The sequence below is a fragment of the Typopeltis vanoorti genome, chromosome 23 (assembly GCF_054136105.1).
Source record: "Typopeltis vanoorti isolate ZY-2024b chromosome 23, IOZ_Tvanoo_1.0, whole genome shotgun sequence".
Lineage (NCBI taxonomy): Eukaryota > Metazoa > Arthropoda > Arachnida > Uropygi > Thelyphonidae > Typopeltis > Typopeltis vanoorti.
The window spans coordinates 21,243,600-21,268,016 of NC_143571.1; the positions used below are offsets into that span (position 1 = coordinate 21,243,600).

Here is a 24,417-nt window from a genome sequence, read left to right on the forward strand (position 1 = left end):
GTCTAATGTGTTCTTTCTTGCGTATAGGGATTGTCCGTCCTGTTTCACCAACATACGGTAAGTTACAGGTGCAGCGGATGCAATAGACTCCAGGATGTGCTAATGGGAGGAGAGGATCCTTAGAGGAGTTGAATATGGTTTTAAGTTTAGTGGGTGGTTTAAAGGTGGCATTGAGGTTATAATGTTGTAGGATTCTGGTGATTTTTTCCGATAACCCTTTAATGTATGGGATGGCTATGGTTTTACTGTAATCTAGATTCGTTTTTGTTGTTGTTTTATGGAGTATTTTATTAATAGTATTTTTGTTATAGCCATTATTTATGAATGCGTCGCTGATGATTTTTAGTTCTTGTTTCAGGGCTTGCTGGTTAGAGTAAATTGTTGTAGCCCTGTTTTTAAGGGTGTTAATGACTCCATATTTTTGTGATGGGTGGTGGTATGAATTAGCATGTATGTATTGTCCAGTGTGTGTCGGTTTTCGGTAGACCATGAAGGATAGACTGCCTGAAGGAAGACGTGCGACTAGTGTGTCTAGGAACAGAAGCGAATTTTGGCTTTCGATTTCGATGGTAAATTGTATGCATTCGTGTTGTTTGTTCAGGTGGCTAAGGAATGAGTTTAGCATTTGTCGCCCGTGCAGCCAGATCGCGAACACGTCGTCAACGTATCTAAGACAGACTGTCGATCTTAGCGTGGCGGAATCAAGAACCCTTTGCTCAAAGGTTTCCATGTAGAAGTTAGCGATTGGGGGGGGAGATAGTGGTGAACCCATGGCTGTACCTTCTTTTTGTAGGTAAAATTTGTTTTGCCACACGAAGTAACCGGACTGTAGTACGTGGGCAAAGAGGGCCATAATGTCAGGCGGAAATCTGTTCTGTAGTAGGAGAATTGTGTCATTGATGGGGGACATTAGCGAAAAGGGCAGAAACGTCGAAACTGACTAATAAGTCGTTTTTGTCGAGTGTTATGTTTTTAATTTTGTTTATAAAGTGTTTGTGTTTTTTATGTAGGAGGGGGAATGACCTACCAACTCCTTGAGTGTTGCCGCTAATTTTGCCACTATCCTCCCCCCCCCCCAATCGCTAACTTCTACATGGAAACCTTTAAGCAAAGGGCTGTTGATTCCGCCACGCTAAGACCGACAGTCTGTCTTAGATACGTTGACGACGTGCTCGTGATCTGGCCGCACGGGCGACAAACGCTAAACACATTCCTTAGCCACCTGAACAAACAACGTGAACGCATACAATTTATCATCGAAATCGAAAACCAAAATTCGCTCCCGTTCCCAGACACACTAGTCGCATGTCTTCCTTCAGGCAGTCTATCCTTCATGGTCTACCGAAAACCGACACACACTGGCCAATACATACGTGTTAATTCATACCACCACCCATCACAAAAATATGGAGTCATTAACACCCTTAAAAACAGAGCTACAACAATTTGCTCTAAACAGCAAGCCCTGAAACAAGAACTAAAAATCATCAGCGACACATTCATAAATAATGGCTATAACAAAAATACTATTAATAAAATACTCCATAAAACAACAACAAAAACGAATCTAGATTACAGTAAAACCATAGCCATCCCATACATTAAAGGGTTATCGGAAAAAATCACCAGAATCCCACAACATTATAACCTCAATGCCACCTTTAAACCACCCACTAAACTTAAAACCATATTCAACTCCTCTAAGGATCCTCTCCTCCCATTAGCACATCCTGGAGTCTATTGCATCCGCTGCACCTGTAACTTACCGTACGTTGGTGAAACAGGACAGACAATCCCTATACGCAAGAAAGAACACATTAGACACATTAAATATAACCATTATGGTGAAGCAGGCCTCTCAGACCACGCACTCAACACCTTACACCAAATCAACTGGAAAAGCACCCGCTCTTTACACCGCACAAAAACCTGGTACGAAAGGAAATTTAAGGAAGCCTGCGAAATCCTGATAAACCACCCAAATATCAACAACAAAGATGGCATGAAAATTCCAAGGATCTGGATGGCACACATTCAGCCTACCTAATATATAAGATCCAGCATAAGTCAGGACTCTAGCCAATCTTCAGCTAGTATTAGAAACCATTCCATACCAACTGGCTGGAATGTACATGATGTTAATATATGTATATAGATAGATACTTGTTGTGCCCAATGTATTTCTACAAATAACACTAATAAGAGGACTCTAGCATTGAATTTTTTTTTTTTTTTTTTTTTTTCACCAGAGGTCAGGCCAACAATTGTTGTAGCGGTTGGTCAGTGACTGTAACAAACCAGTTTGATTGTAGTGTAGCTTGTTTTTTGTGTATAGTTGTATGCTCCAGAAGATGACCTTGACATAAAGGTCGAAAAGTCGAATGTAGATTTTAGTTATATTAAACTAAAGTTTTTATTCAAACACGGTAGTTGTCTCCATAATTTTCAAAAATGATCTACAATATCTAACTGATTATTTCCCAGGGTTATGGGTGATTTTATTGCTGACATGTTGAACATTACTTTAGTTTTCCCAGTATTTATTTTTTTAAACCTTTTTTCAGACTTTCTGTATTAAGTTTGTCTATCATGCCTTGGAGTTCTTTAGCTGTTTCGGCTATTATCAAGATATCACTGCATATCTGAAGTGTGAGAGCTATTTCCAATTTATCTTTATACCTTTATTATTCCAATTTAAGTTTTTAAAGATTTCTTCTGGTACTGCATTGAACAAGAAATCTAAATTCAACATAAGAGGAAAATATTACAACATATTTATTTATAGAAGACAATTTTTTAAACATTATACTAATTGTTTCTTTCTTCTTTCCATCTTTCAGTGTTATCATAAAAACAGCTATTGAAGGTATGCTAGCAAAAGGTTAGAAAATTTGACTGGTTGTGCTAAATCATTTCTTGATTTATTAATTAAAAAGGTGTTTATTGTTTAGGACCTCCAACCATTTCTGTTCAAAAATACTGACAACAGTTCAATATGCATAAGCTTACACACTAAACAGGACTGAGGGTAGTGAAGGAATATGAAAATAAGTGTTTTATGAATGGGGGGGGCGATCATTCAAGTTTGTCATACATAAGAACATCTGAGTGGATTGTAGAAGCCAGGAAAACTTCCCTGTACACCCAAAGAAGAATTTGCAGAAACTTTCACATACGAATCAGGTCATACAACAAAATGAAGATTTATTGATCCAACATATCTGCTTCTCTTTACAAAATTCTGATATCAAAATTGAAAATGTTAATGTCAGCTCTTTGCTTTATGCGGATGATGTTATACTTCTAAATAAATCTGCTGCAAGTCTGCAAGATTCTCTGACTAAACTGAATAGCTGTTGTAATAGATATGGTATGAAGGTCAGCAATAAAAAGACAAAGACAAAGAAAGTAGGCAGAATCATTGAAAATGTCAACTGTGTTGTGAATGGAGAACCTGTGGAACAAGTAAAACATTTCAGCTACTTAGGCACGATTTTTACTGAAGATGGTAAATTAAATATAGAAATTGACAACAGAATCAGAAAAGCTGGTATGGGGGAAGTCAATTGAATAAATTCATATGGAATAAGAGAGAAATTAGTCAGAACACTAAATTAACTGTATACAAGACAGTGTTCAAACCAGTTTTAACTTATGGATCTGAGAGCTGGGTCAGAAGTAAAACACTTGACCAAAGACTAGAGACTGCAGATATGAGAGTCCTGAGAAAGATTATAGGCGTGAACAGATGGCATCAATGGCAATATCATATTAAAAATGAGGATATTAGGAAAGAACTTGACATTGTCAGCATCCAGGAATGCGTTAGCAGAGCTAATCTCAGGTGGTATGGTCACCTAAACAGAATGGGCGAGGAAAGATTAGCAAAACAAGTGTTCTCTGCCAGGTCGGCAGAGAAACGACCCAGAGGAAGACCAAGATATAGGTGGATTGATACGGTACAAAGTGCCTTAGACAATAGAAATATAAGATCTGATAATGTTGGAGTCTTGACAAGTAACAGACTGATTTGGAGGAAAATTGTAGATAGGAAGTTAGTAATGATATAATTTTTTCATGTAGTACTATCATATCTTGTACACCCCTTATGTACAAGATATGATAGTATCTTGTACATGATGACATATCTGCTTCTCTTTACAAAATTCAGCTCTATCAACTCCTATTGATAGAGCTGAAGCAGAGTGAAATGGAGGAGTGCCATTTTAAGTTTGCTATGGAATCGCTTTTAATGCCAGAATGTGAAGTTTTAAACAAGGTTTAGTTTTTTGATGAATCCCACTTTCAAGTGAGCTTTTTAGGAAAATTCTACATCTACTGAGAAGATGTGCTGTGCATTATGGAATATTAGGAAATTTTGATGTAAAGTCGTCTGTCTCCATATACAGGTAGCCTAGTCATGAAGATACATGTAACCTTTTCTTTGCTCATGCTTGGGTAACAGATAAAAACAAGAATCTAATTTACTTTGCAACAAAGTAAATCCAAATATTGGTTCTTACCTATAAATTGACCAAACACTTAGGACAAGAATTATCTAATTGCTTGCCACACCACACTGTTAAAAACCTGGCATTTCAAAAATCTTGTCTGTCAGGCATAATGCTCAAGAGCAGCAACATTATGGTCAGTTTTGATATAGTCTTCCTTTTCACTAATATTCCCCCTGCTCCCTCTGCTCCAAAAAAAGAAACTTTAGAACTTTATTCAGACTCTTTTGCCCTCTGATTTCTGCCTCATTCACGTTTACCATGTATTTTGGAGCATTTTGAAAAAATTCCCTTAGACTCCTCCACTCAAATCCTGAATGTAGCTATGCTATATTGACATATCGTATCTACTAACCTGTAATCTATGTTTAGCCACAGCTTGGATAGATTAGAAATGTTTTCAGCAAACCTTAACAGCCAACACCTTAGGATCTATTTCACCATTGAAAGAAAAGTAACAAATGTTTGCCCTTCCATGAACACTCTAGTCACCTGGCAACCCAATGGATCCTTTTCTCTCTAAAGGAAATCTACTCGCACTGATAGGTATACAACTATCATTCCTCCCAACAATATGGCACTATTAAAACTTCAGCAAAGAGAACCAGAACCATCTGTGTAGACGAAATTAGCTTCTCAAGTGAAACAAATAATTTCTATATAAATTTATTAGCCAACGGCTCCCCTACAAAATCAACAAATCACTTTCTGTTCCTAAACTTAACCTTCACCAAAACCCAGATCACAAACACCATAATTTACATCCAGGAGCATCTAAGGAAAAAATCACATGTTCTCAAAGAAATATAATCAAACATCCTTCAAGCTTCATCAAATATTCTAGAAGAGATCCTTACCATCACTTAGATCAGTGGTGGCGAACCTATGGCACGCCCGAGAATTTTGCTGGCACGTCAACGATTAACATGTGATATCCTTTTATACGCTTATAAATTATTCAGCCTTTTTTTTTTTAATTGTTACGATACGTACAAGTTAAATTTTGTTTTACAGGAGAGAGAGCAGCTATGAAGACATGAATTTGATTGGTGCGGTATTAACAAAAGATCACGTGACCCAAAGACAAATGGAACCGACAATTTTTGAGTTGAAATGCTAATTCTCTTCAACCGAATTCCATAACATCTGCAACTATCATAACAACATTCACTATATATTTCTTAGTTTTAAGACATTCACAACGGGGTGTCATTTATCGTTCTGACAGAACTTCTCATTACCGGCGGGCTCAACTCACACAAAGTTTCGACCTATGATTGGTTTTTATTGCCTTGCTTGCATTTGAGCTGGAAGGGGAACTCACACAAGCATTATATGGCATGTTTCAATTCGTGGTAGAATTTTATTTGAAGTTAGCCTCTGTGATCTGTCATAATGACATTGAGAATTTCAAATGCAGTCAAACAAACACTTATTTCATGTGAAAAATTGGACAATAATTTTAGTTAGATACTGTGTTTCTGGTGCAACATATGGTTTTGCTTGCCTATACAGGGTAGTTTCTGTGAGAGGGGTACATGTGATTCATTAGTTAGGTGCCGTTTTTATTCCAGCTGTCTCTAATTGCACTATTTGTTGAGAAATATATTACACAGACTGCAAAAGCCTCTGTACCTTATTCAGGGATACAATAAAACTTTTTTTTTTCTTGCATCTACAGTATATAATGGCTGTTGGGGAGGGAGTGTTGTTTTTTGTGTGGGTGGTATATGTGCAAAACCTTTTAATGTCTTTTTTCGTAAAGCGAAATCAGGGGTGCCAGTTATACGGGAGGGCAAGTTATATTCGATGGCAAACGTTCGCCGACAAGTCAACATCCTTCTGCTGCTTCCCCTGCTCCACTGACTTCTATGGTGAGTTACAATGCATAAATATTTTTCTCACTACCAGTCTTTTTTTTTTTTTTTTAAACCAACATTTAAAATCAATTTAATAATACAATAATCAATTTTAATACTGAATAATATAAATTTTTGGTGATCAGAATGGGATATGTCAATGAAACTTACCAGAAGTTAATTTAATGATGTTGGCCTGAGGAAACTACAATATTGTAGCATTAGTTCTGTGATTGATAACTAATTTGACGGTATTGATCTCCCAGATGAGTCTTTGACTCCATGAAGTCTTGGGGTAATAATAATAATAATTTAAATGCGTACTTTTATATTTGTCGACATGCTACACCATATACATTAAGTGTATTAATACTCTATGATTATGCCATGATTAATTATTAATACTTATTTACTAATACAATAACACAAAAGGCTTCACATCGGCGATACAAAATTATATAAATTAAGTGGATATTAAATCTGACATTATTTCAAAGCCGACTACAGAAACTATAGACGTTTCTTGCAAAATTTGACCAGAGATCTTACAGGAATACACTTGCCACCATACTACGAGTTGCCTTAGCTGATAGAGAAACTGGTAGTATGGCGGCAAGTGTATTCCCGTAAGTTCACTGGTCAAATTTCCCACGAAAATTCTATAGTTACTGTAGTCGGCTTTGAAATAATGTTGGATTTAATATCCACTTAATTTATATAATATTAATACTTATGTTAGTTTAATGTATAAACTTTAAAAAAATGGGAACGGTATTTACAAGTACGTTTGTTGGGACTGAGCCCTCTAATACATTAAGAATAATTAAAAATAGTCTATAGAAAAAGAATTGAGAACGACTGATCCTTAGGATTCCCTGACTTTTCCCTTTTCTAATCGCATGTGCGTTCATTATGCATTTTGCACTGCACATCTGCCAGTAGGCAGAAATAAACAGCGGCAAGTGCATTATTGTTGCGTATGTGCACTGCTTTGTTTTTGCTACTGTAAATGGGAATTATAAAGATAATTTAATTTAGGCATATAATAAAATGTTGATTTTTTTGAAACTATAAAAAATGCATTTGATTTAAGTTGTGAATTATTTTGTTCAGTTCTACCGAACATGGCTGACGAAAATAAAAAACGAAAATTATCGCAGTCAAGGAGCAGAGAGTTCCAAAGCTGGTGGACTGAATGAGTGAATAAATGAATGAGTATGGCATGATTAATAAAGACAATAAAGCAATATGTGTTTTATGTTCCGGGACAGTTGTGTTCTGCACACAACTGTCCCAGACAAACCATAAATCGCTCCTTGAGAAAAGCAAGGACGAACAAAAAGAATTTATTGCTCGGGCAATTAAAAATAGGAATATCCAGTCAACAATCCTAATGAAATTTATCGGCAGTTGTTCAAATATAACTGCTGATTAATCCTGAAAAGATATCCTGATTTTATCCTGAAAAGAATAAAATATATGCCTTTGGCTAGAAACACGGTGAAAGATAGAATCATAGAAATGACTAAAAATATAACTCATCAGCAAAAAACAGATATAAAATCTTCTGGTTTAATTTCTCTTTGTCTTGATGAGAGTACTGACATAACTGGATCAGCTCGTTTAGCAATTTTTATTCGTTATTGTGTTGGGAATAACATCAAAGAAGAATTGATAAGTTTAACATCATTAGCAATGGGAACAACAAAAGGAATAGATATTTGCAATGCAGTTGTAAATGCACTTGCTGAAAGAGATATAGATCCCTCCAAAATTGTATCAATAACTACTGATGGTGCTCGCAGTATGACTGGAGAGGAAAATGGGTTCGTCAATTTATTTACCAAATATATTGGACGTTCAGTTCTGGGTTTTCATTGTATTATATATCAGCAGGTTTTATGCACAAAGGCTAGTTTCAAGCCACTGGAAGATATTATGAACATTGTAACAAAATTAGTCAATTTTATATCGGCATGCGCTTTAAATAAACGAAAATTTATAGAATTATTAAGTGAGGTAAACTCTGTGTACAATGGCTTACTCATGTACAAAAACGTCTGATGGTTAAGTCATGGGAAAGTTCTTCAAAGATTTGTTGAGTGTTTAGATGAAGTCGGATTTTTTTTACATAATGAGAAAATCATTGAAAAATACAATCAATTAATGAACGTCGAATGGCTTTCAAAATTAATGTTTTTTACTGATTTGTGTTTACATTTAAATAAATTAAATGTTAAACTGCAAGGTGTTAACAAGACAATTATTGTCATGTTTGATTTAATCAAAGCATTCGAAGCTAAATTACCAATTTTTAATCGTGAACGTCATTTTCCAATACCTTCCCTTCCGATATTTTCCAAATACAAAAAAAGTCTTTGCAGATCTAGAATCCCGTGAAAAAACAGATCAAGTTAAATTGACAAAAGAATTTTCTACAGTTATTCAGTCGATAATCTACAAATTTTCTTCAAGATTTACGCAATTCAGGCAATTTGCAGAGACATCAAAATTTATTTTGCATCCAGACACAACATCAACAGACTTGATTTGGAGATTTTCGAGTGGCTGAATTTGGAAGATATAAAAATGCAACTAATCGATTTTCAATCTAGTTCTATATGGAAACAAAAGTTTGTCGATTTGAGAAATGACTTGGAAATAATGGAAAATGATTGATTATTGGGGGCAATTAAAAAGAATGCAGAAGAGGAAATATTGAGAACTTGGAATGCCGTTCCTGAAACCTTTTGTTGTTTTAAAAAACTAGCGAAGGCTATATTATCAATTTTCTCCTCTACATATGCTTGTGAGTCATTATTTTTTTAAATGAATTTTATAAAAAAGTTTAAGAAATAGAATGACTGATGAATCTAGTTCCGCATGTGTATTACTAAAAGTGACAAAATATGAACCTGATATAAAGCATTTGGCATCTAATGTACAACAGCAAAAATCTCATTAATAAATTGATATATTGATATTGATAAATTAATAAAAGGTTAATATTGATTTGTATACGACAATGTGTATGTCAAATTATGTGTTCATTATTATGAAATTCTATATTAATTTTTAAACTTGTCTCAATAAAATTCTGCAATTAATTTTGTATTAATTAATTAGTGCTGTATTAATTAGTTGCTGACGTGCCGGGCACGTCAGCAACTTGATTTGTAAATTTTTGGCATGCATCGGCACGTCAGCAACTAAAAAAAAAAACAAAAAAAAAAAAATTGACTGGATGAACACAGAAAATACATCTGATATCTATACTACAAAGACTCTCGGAGTTGCCAACATCCTAATGATATATCATTGAATCCAGAGGGAAGAGAGTGGGTACAAATCTATTATACAGATATATGAATATAAATCTAAACATATTTTCAGAATCTGCCATAGCTCTCAATTTTCCTAATCTGAATACACACATTTGCCTCACCCAACCAAAAATCTGGAAATTTCAACATGAGGCTATCCATAGAAACAATCAAGATTCTCTCAATACAGTTAGTCATAAAAAACACCGGTCAGGACTGTAGAGTCGTGCCATTTTAAACTCAGTTGTGCTTGTGTGCATGTTTCAAGGCCTTTTCATCACATAAGACCTTGCCTATGGAAATGCCTTGGCAACTAAAGATGAAATATCAGCTAATATTAACTGAGTAAAAAGGTAATTATTATCTCTAGAAGTATGCTTTCTTCTATTAAAAAACATGACTGAAAATATGTAGAATGGATATCTAATGGGTTACAGAATCAGTGAATTTATGTAACTTAGTGTTTTCACTATGATAGCAAGATAAACTGTAGGAAGAATGAACATGCCATGGAAAACAAGGAACATCCCAAAAACAAAAGCATGAGGATAAGGATCCTGACATTGAGACTGCACTAAATCATTGGTTCTTCATTATTATTACGTGACACCTCCAGGGGGTCTAAGGACTCATCGTGAGAGGGCACTCTACTCTACTTTGCTAAATACATCTCACCCTCTCCACTAATACTTAATTCTCCTACTACGACACTAATACCATCAACACCCTCTACCACCCATCATCACCAACAACAATATTTTTTGTCTGTAAATTGCATGTTCTGAAGGCCGATTTGCCTGTAGTCAGATAAAAAACTTGAGTATCTGGGAGAAAAAAAACCTGCTCTACCTCTGTATGAGTCGGCTAACTCACCTTCAAGTGAAAAAGCCCATATAAGGATTCCACTTGTCACGATGAGAATTGAACCCAGGTCTTTTCCAATCGAAGGGGACAATGTTCCACTGATTGCGCTATGGAGGCACTTAACTGGACAAAGAATGGCATCAGTGGTCCAATGTTAAAAAAAAAAAAAGAATTCAGAGGAGCTAGCTAAGAAGCTGAGTGTTGATGACTTTTAAAGCAACAAATGGTTGATTGTCTCGATAAAAATATAGGAGTGATATTAAATTCAAGAACGCATATGGCAAAAAAAATAGTGCTGATGTTGTAGGTGCAGAAGAATGGAAATCCAAGAAAGTATCTGAATTACTTCAGAAATTTTATGCGGATGATCTGCAATACTGATGAAACAGACCAATTTCGTCATGCTATGCCAGAAGGTTCTCTCTCTGCTGCAATCATGTAAAAATTGTTGGGTTCTTAAAAAGCAATGGATTGCATAACTGTGTTAAGTTGGTCAAACATGACAGGAACTGATAAAAAGAAGCTGTTGGTTATTGGGAAAAGTGCTAAGCCTCGATGCTTTTAAGGAACTAAGAATAGACAGTTTACAACTTGAGTATTATGTTAATAAGAATGCATAGATGACTTCTGAAATTTTTAAGAAATGGTAATGAGGTAGGATGTGAAGTTAAACCAGAAATCACTTTTCTTGTTCTTCTGATTCTTAACAATTGTGCTGCACACCTACACTGTTGAGTGTTTGACAAACATCCAGCTGGAATTTCTACCTGCCAACATTACATCCTTGATGCAGGCAATGGATAATTGGCATCATAAAAAATTTGAAGATGTACTGCACCAAGTTGATGAACCATATCCTAGATGTGATTGAAGAAAATATACTGACATCTTCCACAGTCAAGGAAGCAAGTTCAAAAGTTAACTTCCAGGCATTATAGTTTGTTGCTGATAGATGGTGAGAAATAGGCAGTAAACCAATTCAGAACTGTTTTTCTCATTGGGGTTTAAAGCATTCAGGCTTGGAGATGCCTGAAACAGTCAAAAGTGAATATGAAACCATTTCAGAAATGTAAAAAATTTGGAATTATGAAGAATTTGAACATATATACAATAATGTTGAATGTTAGAATGAAAATGAAGACTGTGAGGATGAAGCCATTGAGAGCATTCTATTAAAATACCAGAAGGAATTAGGTGAGGAAAGTGATGAAGAGGACATATGAATTTGAATGACTAACTATACAGGATGCCAATAAATTTATTGATCACTTATGACAATACTTCATGCACGAAGACAATGATGGCAGACCATTGTCTGCACTAGATGTTTGTGCAGTGACAGTAAATCAAAAGAGCACAGCAGGCTGCATTCTTCTGGCAATGGCTATTAGGAACTAAAAGTTGAAAGTAAATATGTGCATGTTTGTTATACAAATTACATGTTTAAATATTAGATATTTTCTAATGTGTTGTGTATTTTGTGTTAATAGGATTACATTGAAAGACTGTGAAGAACAACAAGCATATCCTCAAAATGTCATTATATATGTTTTCATTGATGACAAGGGAAATTTAAATACATATTGTGCTATAGTAATTCACTTGAATAAATGATTTGTTGCTCAGTGAAATGCTAGTTTGTCTTTTTATATCTTTTTTTTTTAAACCTTAAGAGAGCAAAAACTGTCATTCAGAACTAAGGAACTTGAAATGTTGGAGAGGTGTATTTTTCATAAGCAAATTCTCAGTCAGAGCATAAAGTATTTACTAAAATAAAGAGCCCAAAGGCTTCCGTTTGGCGATGCAAAATTATATAATCAAGTGGATATTAGATCCAACATAATTTCAATAGAAAGCTAATAAAGAGAAGTTTGGGCAACATTTGTTTTCTAAGTAGTCCACACTAAGGCATAAATACACTCACCGGCATGAATGCCGGTGAGTGTATTCCCGTAATTGAAGTTATGCTGGATCTAATATCCACTTGATTTATATAATTTTAGATTATTATTTGGTGTTTGACTTTCTTTTAATATGTTAAAAAAAATACTTCTTTTAACTTTATCAAATGCTTTTTCAAAGTCAATAAATGTAATGCGTTTCTAAATTGTATTCTCTTCTTTTCTTTATGATTAATTTTAGGCAAAAGGTCCAGGTCTATATACCTCTTTAATTTTTGGGTCATCTCTACTACCTTTTTAAAAGATAGGGATCACAATTGCTTTTTTTCCATTCTATTGGTGGGATACTTCTTGAACAGATTTTATTTAAAAATAAAAAGAGTCTTTCTTTGAACCTTATTCCTGCATATTTATATAATTCTGAACTTATCTTCTCCAGGTGATTTTCCATTTGTTTCTTTCAGGCCAATTTCTAATTTGTCTTTAATTATTTCCTTTTCATTAAATGTTTGCCAGTTATCTTTTTTAAAAGATTTGTGTCCACAATTCTGTATAGAAATTCTTCTAATTTCAATTCTGTGTTTAATTTTACACTTTCTTTAGTATCTGTACTTAAATGTTTCAAAATCTTATACACATTGGGTCTTATTTTATATTAATCATGTTCTAAATTAGAAACAAATTTGTTCCATGATTCTCTGTCTTTTTCTGACTTCTCTTTTAGCTATGGCTCTTATTCTTTTATATTCTATGTCATCTTCTAATCTTTTACTGCTCAACCATTTATATGCTTGCTTTTTTTTTTTTCATTTTGATTATTTCTTTGATTGTATCGTCCTATATCTTCATTTTTTTCTTTTTATTGAATTTTTTGATGCTGTATTTAGTATCATTTTTATATTAAGCCATTCTATTTCTGCCTTTTATTTTATCTAAATATTGGTTAATTCTTTGTTCATATAGGCATTGTATATATGTCATTTAATAATCTAGTTTTATAAACAAATATTTTAATTTTTCTTTCTGTTCTTGTTATTTGTAGCCATTTAGGTGGTAATCTTAATTTTATTTTAACAAGGAAGTGGTCACTACTTATTTCATATCCACTGTGAACTCTAACATCTAAAGAGAACTTTGATGTCTTTTCATTTAAGATAAAGTAATCTAATATTAATTTCCATCCTCTTACTACCCAAGTATATTTATATGTCTTTATGTTTATAGAAAGAATTCATTACTTCCAACCATGCAACTGACTGGGAAAATAGCTCTATGCTGTATTTAGAAGATGATTACGGTTACAAAATTTTCAAGGAAGCGGCAGTGATATTAAGAATGAGTAACAACCTCAACAGAAATCAGGGTGCCATACTGAAAGATATATGGAAAAACTTAATAAGACTTTGACATCTTCTGCATTCACTATCGCCCTCCCCAACTTTGCATCATCAGCAAACAAATGAACTGTTCCACTTAGATCCTCCCCTATATCGTTAATGAATAGATTAAACAGCAGTGGTCCAAGAACAGAACCCTGCGGCACACCACTAGTCACAGGCCATCTTTTGGACTCCACTCCTGAATAAACCACTCTTTGATATCTCTCCATCAACCACCCACCTATCCATCTCACCAACCCTATATCCGTTCCCATATGTTGTAGTTTACAGATTAGAATTCCATGTGGTATCCTGTCAAACGCCTTTGCCAGGTCCAGCAGTATCACTGTAAACCCATTTCCCTTATCCAGTTCAGCCGTCACCTTGTTATAAAACTTGAGGAAGTTACTCAGGCATGATCTACCCTCTACAAAGCCATGCTGTCCCCTGTACAGTATCTCATTTTCATCAATCCATTCCTGTATTTTTCTCTTGACTACTTTCTCCAAGACCTTGACAACAACTCCTGATATGCTGATCGGTCGGTAATTTGCAACCATAGTCTTGGATCCTCCTTTATGCAGTGAAACTATTTTCCCCTCTTTCCACGCCTTCGGGACTAAATCAGACCCGAGACTCAGATTAAACAACATGGTCAAGGGCACTGATAATTCCTTAGCCGCTTCACGCAAGACCCATGCCGGTATACCATTCAATCCCACAGATGTATTCACATTAAGGTTCTGTAATAGACTATTCACCTCCACTTCATTCATCACAATTCCCGTATAAACTAATGGCTCAATCATTTTTTCAATGTTTCCACCTGGATGATATACTTTTGCAAAGTGCGTGCTCAGTAACTCCACTATATCGACTGGTTCAGTGACCTCCTTACCATCGTCATTCCTTAAAATCATTTTGCCATGTACAGTTTTTTCTTGCTTGCAGCATATTGAAAGAACTGTTTGGGATTCTCTTTTGCTTGCATAGCTAGTTTCCTTTCATAATCGGCTTTTGCTGTTTTTACCACACTCGTTACCCTTCTGGCCTACAGTTAATGAGTATTTATCTATTAAGTGTATATATATCCTTTCTTGATAAATTAAAGATACCAAGAAATTATATACTTGGTTTAATCCTTTATCCAAGTGTAAGCAAACAAGTTTGCACCTGAACTATTTTCAGGACTGGGGCAACTTTTATAAAGAAGCTAAGACTTCACATCACTTGCCTTAGTATCCCATAATGCAAACTACATCTTCTTGTAGACATGTATAATGCTATGCATTATGGGAAGGGTCACTACCCAGACCAGTTTTGACCTTTATTGAGTTCTCTTCAGATACTAAGGCAAGTGATGTGAAGTCTTAGCTTCTTTATACGAGTTGCCCCAGTCCTGAAAATAGTTCAGGCACAAACTTGTTTGCTTACACTTGGATAAAAGATTAAACCAAGTATATAATTTCTTGGTATCTTTAATTTATAGTATAATGAAATGGAAAATTTTCCATTCTTTCTTGATCATTTCCCATTGTTTCTGTTCGATGGATTGTCCAGATGAAGTGTCTGAGTTGCAGAAATTTTTTATTTGGTGAGATAACAAGCCTTAGGCAAAACTCCGAAAACCTGGAGGGTCAGAGTATCTCTCTTAGTCTGGCATCGACCTAGAGAGAGAGAGAGAGCGAGAGAGGAAGACCAACTGTAGGATGGAAAGATCAGTGAAGCTGGAACAGGCAAATGCCTAATCATTGAAAAAAAGAAGAAGAAAACAGTTTATATTTATTGATATATATGCCATAAAAATGCTACAGTTATATGGTGCAGATTGGACATCATACTGAGCAATAATAATCTATATTTGGGTTGTAAGTTAGCAATTAAAATTGTAGGAGGTAGAGGAAGATGGTTTGATGTTAAATCAGATGTGAGACAAGGATGCACATCATCTCCACTGTTATTCATCATCTATATGGATCGCATTATGAAGGGAAGTGGTATTAAACCTGATATTAAATTGGAGATGTTGGTTTCAGTTCTTTACTTTATGATGTTATACTTCTAAATAAATCCAGTACAAGTCTGCAGAATTTCCTGATGAAACTGAATAACTGCTGTAATAAATTTGATATAAAAATCAGCAATAAAAAGGCAAAGACAATGAAAGTAGACAGAAATGGAGATCATCTGGAATAAATAAAACACTTCAGCTATTTAGGAACAACTGGAGAAGATAGCAAATTAAATATGAAAATAGACAACAGAATTAGCAAAGCTGTTATGGGAGGTAGTCATGAGAGAGAAATTATTCAATGCACTACACTAGCTGTCTACAAGACAGTGTTCAAACCAACTTTAACTTATGGATTTAAGAGTTGTGTTAGAAATAAAACTAATATGCTGTAAATAAAAGAAAAAATGTATTTGAAAATTTGAAAGAATAATTCTACTGAATGCAGATGGTATGTGTGTGACTGATGCAGAACTAATGAGCATCCATTATGCTAAAAGCTATCAACCTGGTATATGCAACATTGAACTCACTGCTATCTCTTCACCGTATGAGCAAACTCGTGCACTAGAAGGAAGTACTAGAGCTGTTGCACAAACTGAATAAGAATTCTACAATAGGAACTGATGGGATATCAGCATGGATGCTCAAAGAGTATTCAGTTGAACTGGCTATTCCTTTGGCCAGGCTATTCCAAGATCCCACATTTTCAGTATCTCAATAGTGTTGAAGATTTTGGAAAAATTGGTTAGGGCTCGCATTCAGAAATGGGTTGACAGAGAATCTCTACTTTGCAATGAACAGCATGGGTTTACTAAAGGAAGGTCATGTTTTAGCAACTTGCTCACATTCTATAATAAAGTTACCAGTGAGTTAGACAAGGGGGAATTGATAGACTATAATACTTTTGAATTTTGCTAAGGCGTTTGACAGAATACAGCATAGAAGACTGTTGCATAAATTGGAAAATATGAGATTGGATTATAAACTATCGACATGGATAAGAGGATGGCTGACTGACATCAAAAAGTCATATGGGGGAGTGTGAATCTACAAGATTCAAGATAACCAGTGGTGCCTCAAGGATCAGTGGTCTATTGTTATTCAATCTGTACATTAATGATATTGGGAAGCATTTGACATGCAACATACAGGTATTTGTTGATGATGCAAAGACAGGTAAGCTGATCAGGAGTGCTGCCGACATGCAGTACTTGCAGGATGATTGAATAGGCTGAAATTGTAAGGATGTGAAAATGGCTGTTATTTCCATGTTAATAAATGTAAAGGCATGACTTTGGTGTGATTAGATATCCTATGTCGTATTATATTGGTGGGATTATGCTTAAAATTATGCTTATTTGTAAATACAACTCAGAGAATAATAGCATTGCTGAAACGAACCTTGACATTCAAAGATAAGGAAGTAATTTTGTCTCTTTACAAGGCCTTGATATGATTCAATGATTTAACTTAGTTATTTCATAATACCCTGGTACGTCACGTCACACCACGGTCAGTAAGCCACAAGTTAGCCATCCCAAGCCTTTCTTCAGAATGTCACATATTAGATGTAATGTGTAATCTCCAATGCACAGCTCTAGATTCCTATTTTTGATTTCCTTCCTAAGTAACTTTTCTTATTCCTAACTGGATATAAAATAAGTGGATATAAATTTCAAGGATATAAAGAAAATGTACGATCTCCTCCATTTGGAGAGGTGGTAGCTAACTATGAACATGCAGTAATTACTCTTAAGTATCTATGGACATATTAGCAGTTCCGCAATGGCCGACTATGAACGAGTAATAATAATTAATTATCCTGATTTCGTATCAAAATTCTATCAAAGCATCCTAAAGTAATTACATTTAATAATTAGAATGTCTTACCTTAATGCAAAAGATGTATTTTCAATATCCAAAATCCATTTTAGTATCCATCTCTGCTAACATATCTATCCATCAAAATGTGTAACCTTAAAGCAAATGCATTATTAGGATGTTTTATGGCCTTATTATTATTACATGACACCTCCAGGGAGTCCAAAGGCTCATCGAGAGAGGACACCTACTCTACAGCTCTCTACTCAGCCATCTACCACTACTAGTATTTTCACAGACAATCCCAAAAATGCATGCCCACTGCGGGATTCGAACCCGCAACCTTTTGGCTGGAAAGCAGATACGCTAACCACTCGGCCAACCAGGCCGAGTGGTAATGTTATCATAGCATTAATAACAGAATCACTTACATTAATTTAAATGTCTTTATTTGGAAAATTTTCAGCTAAGTTTCATAGCCATTGTCAATACAATTATATGAAAACAAAAAAAAAGAACAACAATTCAATTGAAAGTATATGATATTGGTTGCAGGAGAACAGCTCCATCTTCACTGGAACATGTTACAAAAGAGTTATTTTCTTCTGGAAAGACTGCAAAGAAAGCTGTGAAGCAGACACATTCACAACCCAAACATGAACAAAACCAACTGCCTAAAAAATTTTGGGCTCACCATTCATCTGTTCCTTAATTTATAATTAAGGAACAGATGTTGTTTATATTTAAATGATGTTTGTTTATATTTAAAAATAAATTATTAACTAAATTATTTTATTGTAATTTATTTTGCATATCTATTCATGCAAATAGAGCTATTCTCCTGCAGCTGAAAGTGCACATAATATCATGTGCTTTCAATTTAATTCTTCTCTTTTTTTTTTGCGTTTTCCTATAACTGTATATTGACAATAGCTGTGAAACTTAGCTGAAAATTTTACAAATAAAAACATTTAAATTAATGTAAATTATTCCATTATTAATATATTATGATGAATTCTTCCTCTTACATTTTGATTTTTAGAACAATTCTACAGTTAGTTATGGCATTTGTAACAAATGTTTATAATTAGAAAACTTATCTTATGCTTTTTACATGATGCCTGTAAACATTTGTCAAAAAATTAAGCTTTTACAGGCACCTCATGTAAGTAAAAGGTATATGCCTGAATAGATAGTAAATATATACAAATGTTTTAATAGAAACAAAATGGTTCAATGGATGTAACAGTTATTATTTATTGTCTGGAAATACATTTATAAGAAAAGAAAAATACAGAAAATATCAGATACACTATATATCTGTTGTGCTGCTCACTGCAAGTTTGAAGCACATTTGAAAAATAACTCACTGAAACTCCAATGAAAGGTGCTTTAGTGGCCTTTCATTTCTTCAAAGTTTTGTTGTTCTTCCTTAACATCTTTTATCATGTCCCATAATAAATCAATACCTTGGAAGGTTTCATCCTACTATTGATGGCAGTTTCATACCAACTATTGTTGATAAAAGCATATCCCTTCTTAATGTTTTTTTTTTTTTTTTTTTTTATCAAAAGATGAAACACTTGTCTGAAGAAGCTTAAGACATCCTTGTGCAATGACAGTTCCATCACACAAGAGGAGTGCATGGCATCCTTGAACTTCATATATATATATATACACACATACATACATACATACATTTATATATATATATATATATATATATATTAACTTTCGGTATATTTCGGTTGTCTCGGAAATTTGTTTCAAATGTTTTATTATTAATTTACTCTGGTAAGTGCTAATTAAATATATGATATAAATTTTATAATCAGTTTCCTGTGTAAAGTTTTATTATTAATTTCATTTCATCTTTAATATTTGGATTTAACTTATAAGCAAATATAAATCCACAGTTTTTAAGAGTTACTGGTATGGTTTATTTATACCAATGTTATTGGTATTAATCCTACGGTTTATCCATAAAATTCATTCAGAATATTTTTTTGAATGAACGAATGCTACTTGAATTTTAAACAGTAGGTATAGTTTCGAGAGCTTTAAAAACAATTGGGATGATATAAATCTTTGCATCAAGCACCAGTAACATCACAAATCACATTAACTACGTCAATCAATACAAACAAATGTTATTTGCTGTCCTATCAGAAATCACGTATAGGTATTTACCTGAACGCGTGGGTCTACGGATTCTTCTAGGCCTACTTCATATTCGTCTATCTCATTTAAATCTGATGTTTCTTTCCTTTCGGATGACATTTTATTCTATCTTCTTTATTTCTGTGATCTTCGATATGGATCATTGACAAAGTGAGCCATTGCTAAATTAAAGTACATGACAACCATTCTCCGTTTTCAAAAAATATATTTGAAACTGCGGCGTTTACTAAGAATACTGCTGACACAACCGTATCACAGCCATGGTTGCAGTGTGAGCCACCGCCCGTCAAATAAATAGGAATATTTTTTTAATGAATATGGATTTCATTAATTCATCTTTTATGAGAACTACCTTTCGTTCCCAAAAAAGTATTGGTTAACGAGCGAATTTTTCTCTCAACGATTTTTCTGACAAACAAAATTCATGATTTGAACACCTTAAAAAGTACATTGCAATGTTTATGAAAAACTGGATTTTCCAACGAACCTGAATTCACGACATTAAAATTTTCGATTCTTGTTTGATGACAGTATTTCCATTCAAAGGCAAATATATATTTCGAATTTCATAAAAGTCCACGTTTTTGTGCGTTGGATAGCAAAACAAATTATATGAAATGTCCACTCAATATAAGTAACAATCAACCGTATTCCTTGACAAACAAAGTGGTCCATAAGTCACGAAGATGTTTAAAATGCGAATAACTTTTTTTTTTATTATTAATTTTTTCATTTTATTTTTTTTCCAGGTATTCTAAAGAACATTTCGGAAATTAATCATGGAAAAGTTCACAACTCAACAACAAACCAAAATATTCTTTTGCTTCGCAATTTTATTCTGAAAATCAGCATTCGATTATTATTACTTCGCCATTAATTCGATATTAATTGGCCATCACGTTCTTTAGATCTGACGTCTCCCGACTTCTTCCTATGGGGTTACCTAAAGGGGGAAAAAAGTGTATAGGAACAAGTTTCAGACAATAAAACACCTGAAGGAAGACATTCGTGCAGAAATTAGGACGCTACAGCCAGAAACATTCACAGTTGTCATGGAACATGCAATAGAAAGGGTCCGTCTTTGTGAAGCGAAAAATGGAAGGCATTTACATCATGTGGTTTTCATAACTAATAAAAAAAATTAATAAAATCTAATAAAAAATGTTTTTTTCACCCGGAAACACGGGATTTTCGTTCCCGAACAGGCAAATCGGCCGGTTTGCCCTTATACTCGATACGGTAGCGATTAAATGTAGAAAAATCCTCTACACCGCAAGGTTAAAGAGGAGGGAAGGAATAATAATTATAATAATATAAGCACAATATTTTTTTTTCTACAAAAAGTTTCTTTATGACGTCTTCTGAAAATACTCTTTTCATATATTCTGGAAGGGTGACTTGACAATGCCATGAGTATAATTACGTGACACATCTCAGGAATCACCACGCTACTACTTTCTCAGTGGCATGCGGTGGGTATTCCAGTGGGTGTGCTGTGGTAAGGCAACATTATTTTTTAAAAAATCATTCAAGTTGTAATAAAAAACTAACTTTGCACAGAATAAAACCTTCTATTTATACATCACTTCAATCCTTCTTTTCCGAGATATATGCTCAGTGAATTTGGATGAACAATTTTTAACTTGGCCTCGTATTCTCTGTTTGAAAAAGGGATATGCAAAACATCTTCACAACTGTTTCATGTTGTGAAGAAGGATAGAAATAAATGTCATTAAAAAATACGCAGTTATTTAACAGGAACCACAACTGATTACATCTTCTCGTCAGCAGGTAATTAATTGAGTACAGCCAAGCTAATTGTGCTATTGTCAGCCCGCACGCCTTTTAACTCCGAGCAAATTTCATTCAGTGCACATGCGCAAGCGACGGCTGCCTAGTCCCCTGCTCACCTTCAGCCATTGAAAATGCAAACAGATGCCTCTCACAGACTCCACATAGAGAATTACATTGCTACATTGCTCACTCTTCACATATGACTAGTCAAAGCGTGCTTCGACGACAACACTCGCCTTATCTAATTTATACTAACTGTGAATGTCTTGATACCAATTAAATAACTGCTCAAAAATTATTTCTTCATGAATTTTCCGAATGTGAGGCGCACATTTAGCACCTCCCCCTGCTTAAATCTCAACTCGTGGGAAAACCCTGTTACCACTGCCTAAGATCGGCTAATTCACTTTCAATTGAAAAAGCCCATATAAAGATTTCTCTCGTTATGATGATAGAATCGAAGTTAGGTCTTTTAAAATCGAAAGGCGTATTGACCAGTCATTCTTGCAATTAAACTATGGAGGAGTTAGATTGAGGAATAGATTTTTCTCATTCAGCATTACGAATGAATGAATGCACTGCCATATAGGATTATGAGTTTACCAAAGCTTATGAACTCGAAGAAAGGTGCGATAAGAATAATGATAATTACAGTAGACTTTCAAAAGAGAATTTTAGGACAACATAAAAGAAATAGTTTTATTTTCTTCGTTCAATTATTTCCCATACTATTCGGATCATTTGTTATTGTAAGTTCAGAACTGACGTTTTACCTTTTTCTCTGAAAAGTATTACTCTGCAAATAGGCATAACCACATATAATTGGTGAAATTCTTATACGTTTTAATGAATGAAAAGTGCTTTAATCCTTTAAACAGAGGGCAGACGAGGATCAAAGATCTTGGCTATGACCATCTCATCAAAAGATGTTATTATAAATGAGGTGTTAAATTTCCTCTATTTGGTGAAACTGATCATGAAATGATTACTTGAGTGTTGTTCGTGGTGGTGGTTGTGGCCAGCCATATGAGGACTTCTATGAGAAAGGGATATACATGGAACTATAAGGCTGGTGATTATGAAAAACTCTGGATATGGCTTCCAGCTATATTATGAATGAGGAACAGGATGGAGAGGTGGTCAATGCACTTTGGAGCCCTACTCAGGAACTATCTGACAGAAAAAACTTATGTATTTCAAAAATCACGAGGTTAAAAAATGCAGGTGTAAGATGGGTGACTGAAGAGGTACGATATGTAATATGGAAAACAAAAACAAAAAAAATGCATTATGCAGGCAGCAATTATGGAGCAGGTGAGAAAGGTGACACGCCTGGTAAGTGTAGGAAAATTTCTGTATGAGCAGCAGTTAGCTAATGAGCTCAAAAAGAAGTCCCAGAGAATGGCTTTTAATCAGTCGCGAATTCTCCATGCTTGCTGCGCAAGCTCATTAATTGAGAAAGAAGTAATATTTATTTGTTAATAAATGCATGCACTTATAAGCATTTCATTTAGGCTTTTATTTTTGTAGATAGAAGACGTTTTAAGCTTGCGCTGCAATAATCGAGCTTTGCGTTGTGTATCGAAAGCCGACGCTAGTCAAGCTACCTTGGCTTGCGCGGTTGTGGGAGCATCCAGGTCCTCGCTTCAGCACGGTGATTTCATGCGCGAGCATAGCCATGTCCGCTCCCTCCACGTCATCTCACCCTGTTGCTTAAACAGGGGCCATACGCAGTCAAAGTAGCTCTCGCCAATGAGCTTCAGCCAGCCTTTACAAGTGTGCGTGTTACTTGGGAAAATTAAGTTACAACCAACTTTTTATGACGGTATTATTGACCAGTTCATAAAGAAGAACCGTAGGGTAGAATTTGTATTCAAGTAGCTAAATTGAAAAAGATAGAATATCATTCTGAGTATACAGATCTCTGGTATACTCTTGTATCTGAAATTGTCTGAAAACTTTGTTCTGGTCTCCAGATTTTTCTGTAATGCTTCATATATCTAATACTGCTGGTGGGCGGTGATATATGGTGTTGGTGGCAGTTATTGAGGCAGTCTCATGCAATCAAATTTGTTGAGGTTTGGCATGTTTCTTAGAGCTAAGGCTGATTCCATGAAAAGTCTTAAAAAATGTTGTATTTGTATGATTAAATGTACATACATTTCTTAATACTGTACAAAGTTTTAAATGGTCAGTAATTCATTATTCTGCTAATCAGACTTCAATCACACCTCTCATTCCCTGAATGATAACAACAGCAAGCGTGAATTTCAAGACCAGCATTCGCCCCTGCTTTTAATACATGGCCTGTAAAAGAAAGAATGATCATGGAAAGTGAAAAGATGATATTGATTGTGTAAATGGTAGAATAACAACCACTGTGGGGGGGGATATAGTTAAGATATTAAAATCAACAATTCATAAAGGTACTTCATCTTCGTGAATGAGACAAACAGAACTGAGTGCTCTGGGAAGAGAAGGCAATGATGGTGAGCGAAGAAGAGGCACATGAGAAATTGAAGAAACTGAATGCGGATAAGGCTGTCAGATACGATATATCACCGCATGTTTTGAGGAGTATTCCGGGGAGTTAGCAAGAGAATTGACACCTTTATAACCTGAGTTTTAAACTGGACCAAGTTCCAAAGAAGAGGAAAGAGGACAAAAGTGGTCTCCCTTCACTATCGTTTAAATCATAGGATAAAGCGGTGGAAAGATTATTATTATTATTATTATTAATACTATCTGAGACCTCCTGGGGGTCAAGGAC

General features: G+C 34.7%; 1 protein-coding gene across 2 annotated transcripts in view; it reads right to left on the reverse strand.

The window, feature by feature from the left end:
• Positions 1 to 20,450, reverse strand: part of LOC150093673 (uncharacterized) — a 118,772-nt gene extending 98,322 nt beyond the window's left edge. The window contains exon 1 of one of the 2 annotated variants that reach the window (XM_090412870.1): positions 19,863 to 20,450. In XM_090412870.1, coding sequence (XP_090268996.1) covers positions 19,863 to 19,952 — 90 coding nt within the window. In that variant the 5' untranslated portion in view covers positions 19,953 to 20,450. The remainder of the gene's footprint in view (positions 1 to 19,862) is intronic. The other variant, XM_090412871.1, reaches the window with a different exon arrangement.
• Positions 20,451 to 24,417: the final 3,967 nt, after the last annotated feature.